The following is an 18,907-nucleotide window of genomic DNA, read 5'->3' on the forward strand; positions in this document are numbered from 1 at the left end:
CAATTCGGCTTACCAAATGCAGCAATTTCGGCAAAGCTGGTATGGCAACTCTGTAAAGGCGAAGTCGAAGTAGTTTAGTTAGTTTACCTATACCTACTAAACTTGAAGGAAGATACAGTGCCTTGTACAGTGCGGCAAATTTTCCGTTCTTCGTTTATTTCATTCTAATAATAAAATAATTGATTATCAAAATGGTGAAGTGGTGGACTATTTTGTTGACCGTGGCTTTGTTAAGCTTGTTATTTATCGCTATTCCTGTCTCATATAAGGGAGGCAAAAGCAAGAAGGAACTACAGTTAATGTTCGATGAATACGTAGAAAAGTTTAATAAAACTTATAAAGATCGACCTGACGAGTATGCGACGAGGCTCCAGCACTTCACAGTAAGTTTTTTCAGGTCACTTTAAGTTATGTGAAACTGCATTTAACTTACAAATGCGACGGTAAGGACCACTACACTATTTATAATCGTGTATTTTTTTTGTAAATTTAGATAATAGTTTCGAAATTCGAAAATTTAAAAAAGTGGAATTACGAGTTGCCAAGTAAAAAGTTTGGAAAAGATGTGCTGTGGTGATTTAATGTCTGTTTGAACTTTTTAAGTACTTAATTAGCATTTACTTAAAAAAAATATTTGTTTTAAGGCCTCTCTAGAAGAAATTGAGCAACTTAATAGTATGTCAAGAGGGCCCGACGCTCACAAAGCGCGATATGGCTTAACAAGGCTGTCAGACATGTCAAAGGCTGAATACAAAGAGGTTCATTTGTCTGATGAAAAACAGAAGAAGTCTCCGCACGAGTATAACCGATCATGGAGCAGATACAAGGAACAAGTGAAAGCAGAGCATCTTAAGCAAGTAGGACCTGCATATAGTGTGAGGAAGAAGAGAGCTGCTGCTTCATTGAATATGACAGTTGACTGGTAAGTGAAATAATCCTTTACGGTACAACCAGATTGTTAATGTTGCATGGGACTTATCGGTTTCCTTAGTAAAATCGATTTTTTGGTTTAAGTTGCGAATCCCATTAGCAAACTAGTTTAACAGTGTAAACTTTTGCTATTCTCATTCATTCATATTACAGGTGTCTTTATATGTAAAATTATATCTTTACAACTCTTGAAGATTCAACTAAATCAGTGATTGGCAAAGTACGGCCCGTGGGCCAACTCCGACCTTGGAAGGGATTTAATCCAGCCCACCAACATACCTTTGAAGTGAATAGTACCTACCTATATGGCCTGCAATCATAATATAATTTCATTGGCAAAAGAAAAGTATAAAATAGAATGGTATGATCCTGGCCCTCCTCTAAAATATCTGTAACTTTCTGGGCCCCCATGAGGAAAGTTTGCCCACCACTGAACTAGATTATAGTGGCCATAAGTAGACTGAAGTGTTGCATGTCTGTATAACCACAAGAGTGCAATGAAACGAAATGAAACAATAAGTTTCTCTTGGCAGATGTCATGTTCTTTGGATGAAGGCATAGCTATGAACTAAAAACAATTACTTTTCTCATCCACAATTAGAAAAGTTATTGTGTTTAGTTCGTTAATCTCTTTGATGATGATGATGATGATGTGATCCTGTTATCCCTCACTAGGGACATAGGGTGTGTATCTTGCGCGGCTTAATCTCTTTACCGCCACAAAACAAAGTGACATTGTCTGTACGCCACAGAAAAACCAGCAACAAACCAACTTGACTTTTAATTCCATTGCAGAAGGATCAATTTCGAGTTGAATGTTGGTCATGATGACCATGGCGTGTTAAAGGTTAATATTGGACCTCTGCAAAGTAATGTGTGATTCAATAAATGATTTAAGAAGGCATAGCCATCATATGGCATAACGGGAGCCCAATCAGCATCTAAAAATATAGGGTCCCATTAACACATAATAAAGTGAATGTGACTACAGAGTCATCATTTTTGTATAAGTGAATATATTGGTCTTTCAGGGCCCCTTGGGGCCAGGGGTGCCTTTATGGATAAGACAGTACTGGACAGAGGGGAAGCCATATGTTGTCTGCTCCAGTTATTAGTCAGTGTAAGTTATTATGTATCATGCATGTCAATGTTGTCACTCATCAAGTTTGTATCTCAATAATATTTAAAATGCGAAAGTTTGTAAGTCTGTTTGTGTTACCTCTTCATCTCTAAACCGCTGAACCGGTTTAGATGAAATTCGGTACACTGATAGCTTAAGTCCCAGGGTAGGACAGAATAGTTTTTAATCCAGCATATTGCATACTTCCCGCGGAATAGCGATAAGCGAATTTTACGGAATCGCGGCCAACGGCCACCCTAGAGTCTCGCTTCTATAACTTATTTGACACTTGCCTTCACCCGCGACTCCGTCCGCGTAAATTTCGGTTTTCAGTATCCCGTGGGAACTATGCAATTTCCCGGGACAACTATCCTGTGTCCTTCCCCGGGACTTAAACTATCTGTATACCAAATTTCAGCTAAATCAGTTCAGCGGTTTAGACGTGATGAAGTAACAAACAGACTGACAAACTTTCGCATTTATTATATTACCCGTTACCCGCGCAAACCGAACCATGCAATTTTCCGGGATAAAAACTATGTCCTTCTCCGAGATTCAAACTATCATACCGAATTTCACCTAAACCGGTTGAGTGGTTTAGACGTGACGAAGTAACAAATAAACAAACAAACGAACAGTCTTACAAACTTTCGCATTTATAATATTATAGTAGGATAGGATAAGTGGGATGTAGTAAACTCTAAATATGTGTGAAAAAAAACAAAAGCAAAATATATTTTTTATTTGGCCAGAAAATTATTTTTTTAATTACCAGGTGCTTTCTATCAACCACCACCCATCGCCATCTGTCTTAAGTTAACTGAAATCAAGAAAAACATGGTGTATAATAACTAGGTTAGCTGGAAGAGATCCCTTTTCAGGGATAAGCTCGCCTTTGCTCTCCTTTCTGTGTATTTGTATTTCTTTGTATTTTATTTTTATGTGCAATAAAGAGTTTACATACATACACGCAGTGGTGGCCGAGTGGTATGACTCTCGCACCTCTGAGTTTTTCGAAATTCATGTGCGGAATTACATTTGAAATTTACCACGAGCTTTACGGTGAAGGAAAACATCGTAAGGAAACCTGCACAACAAACCTGCGAAGCAATTCAACGGTGTGTGTGAAGTTCCCAATCCGCACTGGGCCCGCGTGGGAACTACTGCCATTCCGAGATGAGGCCTGTGCCCTGCAGTGGGATGTATATAGGCTGGGATGATGATGATACATACATACAATAAGAAATGCTGTTTCATCTAAGATATTTGATATAGCACAGCCAACCAAGGTTGTGGTTTGAAAGAGTTACCTTATTCCCTCATGCCACAACTGCCATAATGATTTTATAACTGTCATTTAATGAAGCAATTAATTAACTAACTATCAACTTAATTGGTATCGAAAATACAAACTGGTGCATGGATGCACAGAAAAACCAGAAAAAGAGACCAGCACTGGGAATCGAACCCAGGTCCTCAGCAATCCGTGCTGCGTGCTATAACCCCTACACCGCTGCTGGACAGGAATCTAGACACGAATTTTTCCTATGCATACATATCTCAGGTTGCATATTTCTACTATGCTCCTTAAGCAGCAGCTTAAGCGTGGATGTCTCAGTTTGTATTTTCGATATGGTTTCACGGGATACCCGTAAAAGTAACAAATTTGGAGTTGAAGTAAAAAATACAAAAAGACTCCAAAAAACCAATCATAACTTAATTGGTGCAACAAACTTTGCTTCTTATGCAATTTCTATCTTACTAGTAGTTCACGCCCGCGGGTTCACTTTGCGCCATATTACAGCTTTTTTTTTTCTAAAAGTTTCTTTCACGCAAACTTTATTTTGTAGGTTCAAACTTATGCTTGCACCTCTACAAGTAAATTTTTCGAAATTCATGTTCGAAATTACATTTTAAATTTACCACGAAGTTTGGGTAACGGAAGGCATTGAGAGGAAACCTGATCAAGCCTGCGAAGCAATTCAATTTAATGGCGAAGTTCCCGATCCGCACTGGGCCCTCATGGGAACTACTGCACAAGCCCTCTTATTTTGAGAGGAGGCCTGTGCCCAGCAGTGGAACTGATATGGGCTGGGATAATGATGATGATGAAACTTTCTTTAGAGCTTTACACACATAAATATTTTTGTTGTTACAAGTATTTCAGTCTTGCAACACAGGTACTCGAGAAAAATCTAAATAAACATGATTGCAAAAATAACTTCAAGTTTATAACTTGAACTTACATTCTACGAGTATGCTGATAATGTCACAATAAAGAGCTTGTCAAATAAATATGGAGATAAGTAAGTGCCATTCAACTCTTTCGAAATAGAGGACATTCAAGTATTAGTGCATAATGTAGGCAATGATTAAAGATTCTCGTTATCATTTCGGCCTATATTACGTCCCACAGCTGGGCCCAGGCCTCCCCTCAAAATGAGAGAGTTTGGGCTGTAGTTGCCACGCGCATGGGCGAACCCGGGGTTGGAGGGGGGGTGCAGGGGTGCTTGCCTGCCCCCCCTTGGAAATTGTATGTTCTATAATATGTATATTACGCCCCGTTTACATTTTGTTTTGACAAGTGATTAGTGCGAGCACATACATTTTCTAAAAACCGTGGTGGCCTAGTGGTTTGAAAAAAGCCGTGGTGGCTTAGTGGTTTGACCTATCGCCTCTCAAACAGAGGGTCGTGGGTTCAAACCCCGGCTCGCACCTCTGAGTTTTTCCAAATTCATGTGCGGAATTACATTTGAAATTTACCACGAGCTTTGCGGTGAAGGAAAACATCGTGAGGAGACCTGCACAAACCTGCGAAGCAATTCAATGGTGCGTGTGAAGTTCCCAATCCGCACTGGGTCCGCGTGGGAACTATAGCCCAAGCCCTCTTGTTCTGAGAGGAGGCCTGTGCCCAGCAGTGGGACGTATATAGGCTGGGATGATGATGATGATGATATATTTTCTATTCGCACTCGCACAAAATGTATGAACTCGCTGCGTATGATGAAAATAAGCGGGCGATCTGACCTAGGAAATCTGAATTGCCCCAGGGACCTTATAAATTTAATATAATGATATTCTAACTCTACTTTTATTTCAAAGTAGCTGTTGCCCGCGACAGCGTGGAATTCGTTAATAGCGGTCCCGCGGGAACTGTACAATTTTCCGGGAGTTCCGGGATAAAAACTATCCTATGTCCTTACCTGGGACTCAAACTATCTGGATACCGAATTTCATCTAAATCGGTTCAGCAGTTTAGGCGTGAAAAGGTAATAAACAAACAAACAGACTTGCAAACTTTCGCATTTATAATATCGGTGGGATAGAAATGTGCTTAGGTACTTTTAACTAATTTTCTTTAAAAAAAGTAAACAGGTGTCTAGTTTTACTTATACATATTTCTACAAATACATTGGACGGTCCAATCGTTTCGAATCACATTAGAATAGTAGTAGTTGTTAAAACCGGTTTAGTTTTTTATGGAAACTTTGTGTTATTTAAATTGCAGCCTTGTTGCGACGTTTAGAATGATTTTGATAATGATGATCGAGTTAATAATTTGGAGATGACCAGGTGCTGTTACTAAGCGCGTTTGCGTGGTCAAAATCAGAGGGGCGATGGCGATGTTTTAAATCATCATCATCAGCCGGAAAACAAACAATAATATGAAAAAGGCATGGAGTTAAAAGTCAAAGTCAAAACATCTTTAATCAATTTAGGCTATAACAACAAGCACTTAAGTGTGTCAAAAATCTACCACCGGTTCGGAAAAACCTCTGTAGAAGAATCCGGCCAGAAACTCGAAGATGTATATACTTTTTGAACAGATTTACAATTTTGTTTAATGATTTATAGATATTAGTAGCATCACAGAATAGATACAAGTAGTAGCATAATGATTTAGGGGTGTCATAATTTTACTACTTTGTACTTATTCACAGCGGCGTAGCTAGGTAACCAAAGGCCCTGGGGCAAAAAATAAACTAGGGCCCCAACTAAACTATTTAAAATCGTTTGTTCCGTATTAGTCATGTTCCGAATTCGACTAGATTTGTCATTTATAAATAATAGATTGTAAGTCAGACTCCGAGGGGCCCCCTGAGCTTGCGGGCCCCGGGGCAGTGCCCCGTCTAACCCTCCGGTAGCTACGCCACTGCTTATTCATAAGTTTTCTTCACTAATGTCGATGGATCATCTTTGTCGTTCAAACAGTTTTATTTAGCTTGCCCTAATAGTTGTTGTTTTTTTAACCCTTTACCAGGCCCCTAAGAACTAGCGTGTCTTCATACGTACTTTATATACTGTTACAACCGTATTGAACGCCTTGTACAAAAATTATTTACGAAAGTCGGAGATGTTCCTTTAAACCAGAAATAAAAATGTGGGTTACGGTTATCCCATCGCCCGTCTAAGTAATTAACTGTCATACTCGAAATTGTCTTATTATATTCTTGATCAGGCGAAGGGATATATTCCTCCCACATCTTATTCTTCAGGGAAAGTCTTTAAAAAGAGATTTTATAGCTAGGTACATGAATTCGCTCTAGGTTGAACACAAGAACAGTTTAATTACTTACGTGAGTTTTTATGACATGACAAGACAATTTACCGGGCCATGGAAAGAATAGCTCCCGCACAGTTAAACTCTAATAAGGCCATGGGATAATGTCAACCCACATCCTAATTCTGGTCATACACAATAATGCATGAATATTTAGCAATGTTTACGATTACATTACCTTGCAACACTCAAAATCTACAAAATATCTAAAAATTGTTCGACCTATGTACTTCTGTTTCATAGAAATTAAGGAAAGTGTTCGAATTTCTCCGTAGTTTACTGAAATTAGAGTTCAAGTGAATTTAAACTACTGCCAAAGATATATTACGCGATTTAGAAGCGTGTTGTGAATGGAGATCATAAAATACTATTGTCAAAAATTTTGTAGGAGGTTTGGAGTTAAAACCTGACTACGGTAACCGATATAAGATGTGGGTGGAATATATCCCTTCGCCTGGTAAAGGGTTAACCCCCCAATGCAAGAAGAGGGGCGTTGTAATTTTGCCTTGTCTGTGTGTGTGTTTGTGTCTGTATGTGGCATCATAGCCTTCAAACGGGTGGACCTATTTTGAAGCAGTCATTTTAGTCTTTTTTAGTTTAATCAAGATAATTCTTAGCTAAGTTTATTATAAACTGTGGTTTAGCAGATTAATTCTTTGCAAGTTTTACAAAATGTTGCAATTAAGACAATGAACATTGAGACAGTGTATTGCGTATTGTATTGTCTCCAGATTGCAATAAAAAAAAACTGACCAATGGAAGTGAATCAAATTTAATTTGCAAGATTTGGCCCGCACATACATACATTGCAAGTTAAATAAAAGCTTGTAAGAGTAATAAATATTTTTTCACTTCTCATGCTCGTAAAGTTCGTATTTATGCTAGATCTAGGCGAAATAAAATGACTTTTTATGCTCTAGTGCATAAAATAAAATCTTTGTCTAAGACCAAAGCAATCAGGTGTAAACAGCCACAAACAAAGAAGGTTCTACATATAATTTTTTAATAATTTTTAATTTATATAAAACTAAAAATCAACCAAATTAATCAAAATAGATCAATAAAATAAAGAAAAATATAATAATATAGTAATGCATGAACAATAAAAGGTACATAGTAAGTGAACAATTTGTTACCACAGTTGCTATTTCATTTCCTCGCCATCGAAGTGAAAAGCAGAGTGCAAAACTCGAGCATTAAACCCATTTTCCCCTCGATGTGTCTATTCACCCTCGCCGTACAGCTCGTGTAGCTATATGAACGTCTCGGGTAAATAAAATGGCTCGTTGAATGCTCTTGTTGTACAATCTACTATTTTACAGAAAACTTATTTAATTGCAGGAACACAAAAGGCGTGATAGGTCCAGTGAAGAACCAAGGCTTGTGCGGCGCGTGCTGGGCTTTCAGTACCATAGGTACTGTAGAAGCCATGGCTGCCATCAAAACCGGGAAACTCGTCCCACTAAGCGTACAGGTATGCTATCCGAAGAACTAAAAAGAGTAGTAGTAGTTCCTTGGTAAAATAGTAGAGTCTAACATCTAACATCTGGTAGCATGGTGAACGGTTGTGCTGGTCTGAAGATGAGCTCTGCTTGAGTTCGAAACGCGTCAGTGTAGTGTGGTGGTGGTGATACATGGGTTTGTGTGATTTGTGTGTTCTTACAGTGTGGAGGTGGAGGAACTGCATGAACACATTTCTTTCATAAACTTAGCTATCATAAGGTCGCGGGTAAGCAAAGTAATTGTTTCTTCATTAAGATAGTAGATTGTTCAACAATTGACAAAAAAAGACACGAGATGTTTACGCGGCTCTACTGAGGCGGAGATGAGCGGAGCGGAGAGGAGATGTGTAGGAATCGACCAATCATATTAGTTGAATCCACATCTCGTATCGGCCTCATTATCATCAGACGTGTAGGGATTCAAAGTCAAAGTCAAAGTATCTTTATTTGTAAACATAGGTGGTTAGATATACACAAGGTGTTATAGCGTAATTATTGGTACTTATCACTATGTTTCGCCCATAGGCATACAAATAATTTGCAAGTTTAAATGTACCTAATGCAAAAATTATAAAATTTAAATCTTCAAAAATAAATAAATTACGAGTAAATATCTTAATACAATACATTTGAAAAAAAAAACAAACCATGTCAATCTATTTAATACAATACGTTATAATTAAATTGTGGGTATAGATTTATTAAGATAGGCCAAAATTAATTTTATAATGTCATAATAATGTAAAAAAATTCTTACAACTATAAAGTGATCATCGATTCTATAATATGCCTTCTCCACACACCATTTATACAGTAAGCTTTGAATTTTGGGAGCTCAGTTTGCTTAAGTTCTTCGGATTGGTCGATCCCCTACACGTCTCCTCTCCGCTACTACCCGAACTGTGTGTAGCGTTTATCCTGTTGACGTGCGATCAGCGTTTCAACGTGTAGAAGCAACAAACAAACACACGCACGCACATACTCACAAACTTTTGCATTTGTTGTGTTAGTAGTAGTAGGATAAGTATGGCATTGAAATAGATCTAAATCCCTAAAGCGGATATTGCTAAATTGGTCCCGAAGACGGCAGTTTGTATAGTGTAGGTATGTTGTTGACAGTATCAATAACCATTATACTTGAGCAATGACATACACGATATCAAATACCCGCGACCGCTGGGCGAGCGTATTCTCTGTTCAAAATGAAAGTTGTGTTAAATACTTGTGATGTTACCATTCATATATTATCTATCATTTAATAATATTGTAAATCTGTTTTAAAAAATATATACTCGTTGAGTTTCTTGCCGGATTCTTCTCAGCAGAGGTTTTTCCGAATCCGGTGGTAGATTTTTGACATTCATAAGTGCTTGTTATAGCCTAAATTAAATAAAGATATTTTGACTTTGACTTTGACCAAGACAATGCGTGTGTTACCGCTAACCACTGCACGGCAAGCGTCTGCGGCGGAATCTTATTAGTAAATCGCGAAACGGCCCGTCCCGTCTTGTCTCGTGCGTCGGGACCAGGCTGTTATATGAAAGAACGAGATAGAGTTTAGCACTGTGTATCTGGACGCTTGGATTTAAGCTAGGTTTAGACATGGGGAAAAGCGTTACATTTTGATATCAGTGACTGACGATCCCGTTCCAAAAAAGTCACAGTGAGAAGTCACCGTGACTTTGTCACGCCTGTTACTCGTTTCACTGTACTGTATGATATTTGTTGACACGTCACGGTCCTGTAATGAACGTTTTTCTTGTCACATTGTTATTTCAACGTGACTATGTCACGCCTGTTACTCATATCACCGCATGATATTGTCATACCATCCATAATCAAGAATATCCGCCGGGACACCATGGATGCTTCAAACCGGGACATGTCCCGGCGTACCGGGACGTATGGCAACCCTACTCTAGTCTTCAACGTCATGGATACATTACTATTAGGGTGAGTCGTGCGGAATCAATCACGTAATTAATTGGAAATCTACGTCATATTTGTCATATTTTAAGAGGAGCAAGCAAGGTGTGGATTTCGGGTGGGGTTAGTGTACGGCCCCGTATTTGTCGACCCGGTATGAACGACAGTAATACACGACATGATAATTCAAATCCTTATGGCATCTAATCTAGAGAACGTACCCATACTACGTGACCCATTTTATACTAATTTTTAACCTCCTACTCCCTCCCTCCCGACATGTGGTGGGTGGTGGTGGAAGTGGAAATGATATACCAAGACCCCCTCTCCTTGTAGGTTTCGAAAAAGTAAAAAAAAATATTGATCAGTTTTAATTAGTCGTGCGTCAGACGTCAGTGTTGCCACACAGGTTTGCTTAATTTGGAACCAGATTAATTGTTGTTCATTGTCTCACGATATTTGTAATTTATTGTTATATAGCTATTTTTTAATTCCAGGAAGCAATAGACTGCGCGACTCTCGGTAACGCGGGCTGCGCGGGCGGCGATATCTGCCTCCTGCTTGACTGGCTGTACATCTCTAAGACAGCTATCGTCTCGGCCGCGGAGTACCCCCTCCGGCTGGTAGATGGCGTTTGCCGTCTCGCTAAGAATGCGACCGGCGTGCGAATCAAGACGTTCACTTGTGACGAGTGAGTTTTGAGACTTAGGCCAAAGTGCACCGTTCGACGGGAGCGCCCAAAGTTCGCATACTCTTCGCTGTAATTTTTTGTTTCCCACTTTTTCCCACAATTTTTTCTGAAATTTTTAAATGGTCATCCTATAGAAAACTATAGTTTAGGTTAGGTTTGTTTTATAATAATTCTGATCAATTATTGGATTCAGAGAAAAAGAGTTACGACAAAAGATCATTCTGATAAACATTACATTCAGACTTTCAATAAGTATGCTAGCCGATATGGACCCCGTTCGATCTCTACTGTTTATCATATCGTGTGTGTGAGAAAACTGTAAAGTTTTGATGATGATGATGATGATAAATTAAACCCACAACCGCTATTGCGTCGTGAAATGAAGATAGATACGATAAACTGTAGTAAGGTAGCGTTTATGTGGCGTAAGAATTTAAGATAAATCGGACCGATCGAACGGTGCACTTTAATCGTAGGTTTTACGAAACGCGGTCCCTATTACTGCTGCAAACAGAAATGTTAATTATTGTTCTAGCGAAAATTAAACTGTCCAGGACGTTTAAATTTTTTTACGGATTGAGTCAGGATCCATTACAGCAGGGCTACTACGAAACTCGAAGTTCGTATCGTACCGTCCCTCTTGCTCTCGTATTAAATAGTATAAGTGTCAGAGGGGCCACACGACACGAACTTCGAGTTTCGTAGTAGCCCTGCAGTGTAATCAGCGTCTCTCAGTTGGCACTTAGTGTAGTTAGTGTAAGTTTAGGCTATCAAGTCAAGAATATCACATGTGTAAGTTTGGAAAATATCCATATTACCACAAAAGTTGTTAAGTGATCATTTAGAAAGAGAGTCTTTACATGGCGTCAATGCTCAGCAAAGAGTTTAGGTGATTAGTGATTGTCTTTTATTTTTGCACAGATATAGATTACACTAGATAACGCAAACACCTCAATCTGTATGAAAACCAACCGTGTCACTTTTTTATATCTACTGTGACGTCTCAAGAGCGAATTAGCAATGTGAATTCCCCGATGTCCGCGCGAAATCGATTCAAATGCGCCGCCCGCTCGCGCCGTGGGGCTCGAGTCAGTCACTAGTCATGATTAGTTAGCGCTCAGTCTTTGTATTGGTCCAACCCCGACGTTTGGTCGGGGTTCGGACACGCGAAGTAGATGCATTTGCGTAATCTAGTGTAATCTATATCTGTGTATTTTTGTATGTTTCCCTGCGCGATTGCGAAGGTCGACCGGCAAAGATGAGATGGCGCAGACAGCTGCATAGTACATCTCTGGTGGAAAGGCACCCTGTGACCATTTGTAGACGTCTGTTGTTTTCACTGGACAACGGACCGTTTTTTGCGGTGTTGTATGGCTTCGTCGCCGGACAAGTGTCCGGTGCATGTACACACATTCATTGTAAGCCATACAACACCGCAAGCCCGGCAAAAAAAACGGTCCGTTATCCGGTGAAAACAACGGACGTCTACAAGCGGCCTTAGGCACCAACGTATTTGCGGCTCCATTGGAATGTAAAAATATGAAAGGCATTCACAGCAAGAACTATTTTTTTTCGTGTACTTAGACGAATGTATCGTACTTTCGGGCCCCTCATGATGTATGGTTATGGGAAATACTGATGAAGACTGAAAAGTTTATTGCTTTCTAGTTTTGTTGGTGCAGAAGACAAGATCCTTGAGGCTCTGGCGACCCACGGTCCTGTGACGGTGGCGGTCAATGCCTTGACCTGGCAGAACTACCTGGGTGGAGTCATACAATACCATTGCAGGTGAGGATTGTGGATTTAGTATGAAAAATGATATGATTTGCTAGTGTTTACTTGATAATAGGCATTCAAATGCCTGTTAATGTTCACAAAATGTAAAACATTCAGATTCCCTTACTTTTTGTGAGAACTTGCCTTTATGTTATGTATGTACTACTCGTTCAAAATGGCAAAACGGAACCCTTTTAGTTTCACCATGTCTCTCTGTCCGTCCGCGGCTTAGCTTAGAGACTGTTAGAAAGCTGTCATTTTGCACGGACATCTTTAGCAATTAGGCCCAATTTTTAGGGTAGACGTAGGGTGGGGGGTGGGGTATTTTTTTCCTCGTCAAACCTTGTAGTAAGGGAGCCACGGTCGGTAAAACACGACAGCCGAAAAAAGTGCCATAGTGGCCATGTCGGCATTTCGTGGCGCATATGGAACGATTTTCAGAAAAACTTTTTTGTCGGGTGTGGCCGACTGTGGCGGTTAAAAGGTTAAGGGATATATCTTTTAAAATCACCACGGGGTTGTAGAGACGAATTTTCGATGCAAGTTTATAATGCAATTTTTTTTTAAAATCGTACGTCTCCCTCCTTAAAAAGCAAACGCATTTGCGAGAAGTTTTATTTTCTATCAAATTTTTGTCTTACAATTTTAAATTGTTTTACAATTCACGGTGAGTTATGTCGTCAATTAATTTTGAGTCTACTATGCATTCGTGTTTTTGGTGGCAACTATTTGATATCACAATGTCTTTCCAGCGGAGCTGCTACCGACCTAAACCACGCGGTAGAATTGGTAGGCTACGATTTAACTGCCGAAGTACCTTACTACATAGCGAAGAACTCATGGGGACCAGAATTTGGCAACGGTGGCTACCTTAAACTAGCCATAGGGACCAATGTGTGCGGCTTGGCGAACGAAGTTGCCAGTGTTGACGTTGTATAGTGTTGCTAGATGAGAAAATAGAGACCATAGTGTAATAATCTCGAATAGTGATCAAGTCTCGGAACACACCGAGGTCGGGCGGACTGGGGATTCGGAATGAGGGCTACTGTTTTTGTGTTCACCATTGGACGCCATTGTAGAGTAAGTTCCTGAAGCATATCAAGTTTGTTATAACGGGCGTGAGAACAATGTTTACATTTAAATGGAATTTAATACCTTAAAAATGTATGCCGCAGTGCTGCATAAATAAAAGGACATTGGTCTCCGAAAGTTAAAACTGTTTCAATACAGTGACATTCATTCCGTAACTCATTATTAGCCATAATTAACTTCAGATATTGCAAAGTATTCACTACATTATTTTAATTATAAATTAACCCGCTGGCCGTACTCTCAAACAGTGTCATTTGACGTTTCGGACATCTCACGCTACACTAGCGCCTCTAGTGGCAAATTCTTATTCATTAGCGTTGAAAGTGAGGTCCCTTACCCCGCACCGCACCGCGTAATGGTCTGTCTACGCGGCCGAGTTACCCCACTAGTTGTTATTATTACTCTATGTAGTGCACCGAAGTACGACGATTTGAACAGTATCTGCAGGGCTACTACGATACTCGAAACTCGAAGTTCGTGTCGTGCGGTCCCTCTGACACTTATACTATTTAATACGAGAGCGAGAGGGACGGTACGATACGAACTTCGAGTTTCGAGTTTCGTAAGTAGCCCTGCAGTTGTTTCTTCAGAAATGTTTGCGATTTTAATTCGACTACAAAAAAAGGAGGTTTGCCAGTATTTTTTGTTTTATGTGTGTTCAACGGTAGCTTGTCAATTGTAGACCGATTTTGAAAAATATTTTTTATTTCGATATTATTGCCTTATAAATTTTATCAAAATTATAATTTTACTCACATTTGAAGTCTGTTAACGTTGTTTATAAGTAACAAAGTTTTGATTTTAAGTGGCAATGAACGTCTATACATAGACTCATTTTTTTTTGTTTTTCGAAAAGTTTATTATGTGAAAGTACAATGTTATGTAGTATTACTGCTGTCATCATCATCATCCCAGCCTATATACGTCCCACTGCTGGGCACAGGCCTCCTCTCAGAACAAGAGGGCTTGGGCCATAGTTCCCACGCGGGCCCAGTGCGGATTGGGAACTTCACACACACCATTGAATTGCTTCGCAGGTTTGTGCAGGTTTCCTCACGATGTTTTCCTTCACCGCATAGCTCGTGGTAAATTTCAAATGTAATTCCGCACATGAATTTCGAAAAACTCAGAGGTACGAGCCGGGGTTTGAACCCACGACCCTCTGCTTGAGAGGCGATAGGTCAAACCACTAGGCCACCACGGCTTCATTACTGCTGTAGGTACAATTGAATCGTTCCTGATCCATCGAAGAACTTTTTCACAATAAGTGCTATCACGATTTTCTTGAAGACATTTGCTGTGAAAAGGTTCCGCAGTGGGTCACGCACGTTTCGGTTGGTTCGATAGTACATTTATAATGTGTGTCAGGTCTTTTTAAATAATGCCTTTCGCGGCATACAAAATTGAACCCTTATTGGGTGATATTTTTATACCTCATTAATTAGTTATTAAGATGTAGTTAGTGAATTCCTAATGATGTGAATTTGGAAGTGGCTTTAATGAAAAAAAGACATTACTTAAGTCATTGATGTTATGATGTTACATACTACGGTGATCAATTTGAAAGGGTTAATTGTTATAAATTATTTGTTATTCAATTTCATCTCTTTATCACCACTACATTAGGTACAGTAGAACAAACTGAATCATGTACCAGGGTGAAACCTTTGTGTTACTAGTGTCATGTTGACAGTGGATACTTTTGTCAAGGAAATGGAGGAAATTACAGTAAAATTGATTATTGAAGTTTCCACCCGGTACATGAATCAGTTTGGTTGACTGTACTTGGGAATGTAAAAATTGCATTGTGGTTACAAATTGTACTAACTTTGTATACATTAGACATTTTGATATTGACACAGTTACTTATCATTATGTCAAAGTCAAAGTCAAAATATCTTTATTCAATTTAGGCTATAACAAGCACTTATGAATGTCAAAAAAAATCTACCACCTAATCTATGGTCGGTAGACTTATGTTTAAAATCGTCAGAAGTAATCGCGATCGATATCTTGTGCAAAATATATCTCACTAATTGTTAATGAGGGTTTTCACAGAGGCGAAATGTCGCTAGATGGCGTTAGTATCGTGGGTTCCGTTTGACATTTGACGTTTGCTTGCGATGGGCTCTTCTTCTTCTTCTCTTTTAAAATATGGCTTTTCTGTCCTAATTAATAGGACAATTTCGCCAGTGTCAAAGTAAACTCTCTTTGAGAGGGACGTTGTACGGTGGTTGTAGTTTTTGCAACTTGATGGTAAAATTCCAGAAACCACGTGGACACAACTTGCGCATTAAAAAATGTCAGACGCGAGATAAATATAGAATTTTGTGGTCACTGTTCACTGTTAAGGTTAATCGCCGCATAAAACACTATCAAAATTATACTTCAACTAGCCAAAGAAACTGAAATAGCTAAATTAGATATTGTCTACATCCGCCATGTTCGAATGCTACAAATTGAATCTGCGATGGGTCATTTACTTTTTTAACCAATCACGAGCAAACGTCAAACGGAACTTACGATACTAACGCCATCTAGCGATATTTCGCCTCCGTTAAAACCCTCATTGTGAATCATTAAAAATAACAATTCTGTATACTTTTACTAGTACTATGTGCCAATGTTCTTTTCTTGCCTTGTAATTTTAAAATTAGACTAACGGGCTGTTTCGCCACCCATTGATTAATTTTATTTGACGGATAAATGTGATGCCATGCCATCTTTGTCTTTTGGAACAAAACAAACAGAGACGGCAGACACACACACACACACACACACATCACATTCACATCACATTTATCCGTCAGATTTTAATCAATGGATGGTGAAGCAGGGGTAAATTAATTAAAATTAAACTAAGATATGTAACGTGTTCAAATGGCAGCTATTTTACTCATATTTTACTCGAATTACTGTTAAGAATTTATTTTGAATAATGATTTAGTTACAATGAAAATATTTTTTTTGGTAAAATCCAAGTTCATAAGACTCGAGAGCAAACAAACATTCGTATGAATGAATTATTAATTAAAATCGCATGTGTGTGTAATATATGTATGTTAATCTACCCAATTTAATTAATTTTGTTTGGCAAACTTATTTTATTTCTCAATCAGTTGCCAAGTTGCCATTGTCACTATTGTACCATCAGCCAAATAAGTGGTTTACCAATTTTTAAACAAGTTACTATCAAATTAATATGTCGCTAAAGGCGAACTTTCAGGTTGACAGACACGTCTATTAAATTGGCATTATTGTTTTGTGATATGCAAACGATTATCAACCTTAGGGTGGTAGACCACATATTTGGCTGATGGCAGGGGAGACCGGGGAGAGCTGTGACAGAAGAGAGTAGTGACAACGTCGATTTTTTGGAACTTATTAACTGATAGCGAGCTCGCAATAGCGCACGGTTTTTAGATCAAGGGTTCAAGTCTCGAATTATCAAACGCGCGCTATTACGAACTTTGTCACTACTCTCCTCTGCCACAACTCTCCTTGGTCTCCCCTACACCGTAAGCTTAGTAGGCTATGGAATGGAATATTATTTTACTGTAAAACCTTGTATGACTCATAGCCTGACTATAATTTTTTTGTATTTGTATACATGAAACTGATGAAAATGAAGTATTTTAAAACATTCTACAATCTGTTGTGAATGACAGAAAACCAAAATGATAGACTGAACTGACTCAATTAAAGTCTCTACTCTACACATGACACCGTATCATGCCATGACCGTAATAGGAACGGGGCAGGCAAAAATATATTCTTTGTATCGAAATGTATGAGACTACGCCCACTAGCATGTTTCATAACCAACCGTCAACGTCGCGTGTCATGTATGTTTTGACATTCCGTTTGACACTCCGTCTGACACTTTCATCATAGCATGATACTGTCTAGTGTAGAGACTTTTAGCGTTTAAAAGATGTCTAAAGTTGCTAATAAACTCGAACATTCGCTTGTAATTAGCAGTCTAGCGAATGTTACATTACAGGTAAAAGCTTACGAAATAAACAGGAGTGTTTAGCGACCATTCCAGCGTTAAGCGTATCGACGGTAATAGTAGATTATTGTCGTGGCCTGGAAGTAAGAGTCCGTTTAACTAATACGAAGCCAGTAATTGCTATTCCAGCCCAGGCTATTATAAAGCTTTTCTCAAAAATGGTGAAGGAAAAAACTAAATTAGAATAAACCTTTTCTCAACAAAATATATTATGATTATGACATTTAATTTAATTCCAATAAAATTTTTCATGCTTTCCTTTTTTTTTAAAAAAAAAACAGCAGGTGTATTTTTCCACCGAAAACACCACAAGCTGTTTCAGATCCAATAAAAAAAGTCTGGAGTTCCAACAAAATAACTGATGCAGCCATTTGAGTTGGCCTTATACGACTTGTGCCAAAATTCCCATGGCCGTTAGGTCTTTTTAAAAAGTTAAGACTGTAATAATAAATTATTGTGGAACTAGCGCGCCTGCAATCTTTTTAACTTGTGGTAGCACATCTAAATTCGCGGGGCCTGGAAATAGTATATTAAGGTGCATTTTGGCTTGCTTATCTCAATACCTACCTCGTTGAAATAAGGAAAATAACAGTTTTAATTTAAGAATTCGACATTGATAAAAGTCTACTCTTATACAAAACGCACATTTTATTCCAAACTTAAACTGGTTGAGCCTACACCTTACGCGAGTTTGCTTTTCTTGGTGCTGATAACTTGAGCATTCACTTGTAACATAACATCGAGCATTCCTCCGTTTTTAGGGTTCCGGAGCCAAAATGGCAAAAATGGAACCCTTATAGTTTCGCCATGTTTGTCTGTCTGTCAGTCCGTCCGCGGCTTTGCTCAGGGACTATCAATGTTAGAAAGCTGTAATTTTGCATATATGTAAACTATGCCGACAAAATGGTACAATAAAAACACGCTCTTGGCCGGTTTTTAATGAACAATATTGGAGTTTTGCTAACTCGTATATAGCCCGCGGCACATAAGCGGTGACCGTTTTTTCGACGCATGTGATAGTCGTGCTCGCCAATCAGCGCTTACGCTTGCCAGCCCCGCCCGCCCCGCATGGCTCAACCCCCGCGATACCTTAATTTATGCGCATTAACGGCCACTGCTAGAGTTTCTCCTGAATATTGTGGACTGTAATACTGGTATTATGTATTTTAAGAAGTGAAAGTAATGTGTCTCATCTGAATTCGAAAAAGTGCCTTTGTTTTATATATTTTAATAAAGTTTTTTTAAAATTTCTTGTGAAGTGTTATTTTACGCAGAACGAAAGCGATTCCTTTCTTTA

The 18,907-nt window shown here is 38.9% G+C and overlaps 1 protein-coding gene across 1 annotated transcript; it reads left to right on the forward strand.

Moving 5' to 3' along the window:
- The first annotated feature begins 68 nt into the window (after positions 1-68).
- Positions 69-17,021, forward strand: LOC141435741 (cathepsin O-like). The gene is made up of 7 exons (XM_074098520.1): positions 69-383; positions 645-922; positions 7,953-8,085; positions 10,537-10,730; positions 12,399-12,518; positions 13,259-14,494; positions 14,819-17,021. Exons 1-6 carry the CDS (start codon positions 192-194, stop codon positions 13,443-13,445), a joined length of 1,104 nt encoding a protein of 367 aa, XP_073954621.1. The 5' UTR covers positions 69-191; the 3' UTR covers positions 13,446-14,494; positions 14,819-17,021.
- The last annotated feature ends 1,886 nt before the right edge of the window (positions 17,022-18,907 follow it).

The sequence above is a fragment of the Choristoneura fumiferana genome, chromosome 15, assembly GCF_025370935.1.
Source record: "Choristoneura fumiferana chromosome 15, NRCan_CFum_1, whole genome shotgun sequence".
NCBI classification, from domain to species: domain Eukaryota; kingdom Metazoa; phylum Arthropoda; class Insecta; order Lepidoptera; family Tortricidae; genus Choristoneura; species Choristoneura fumiferana.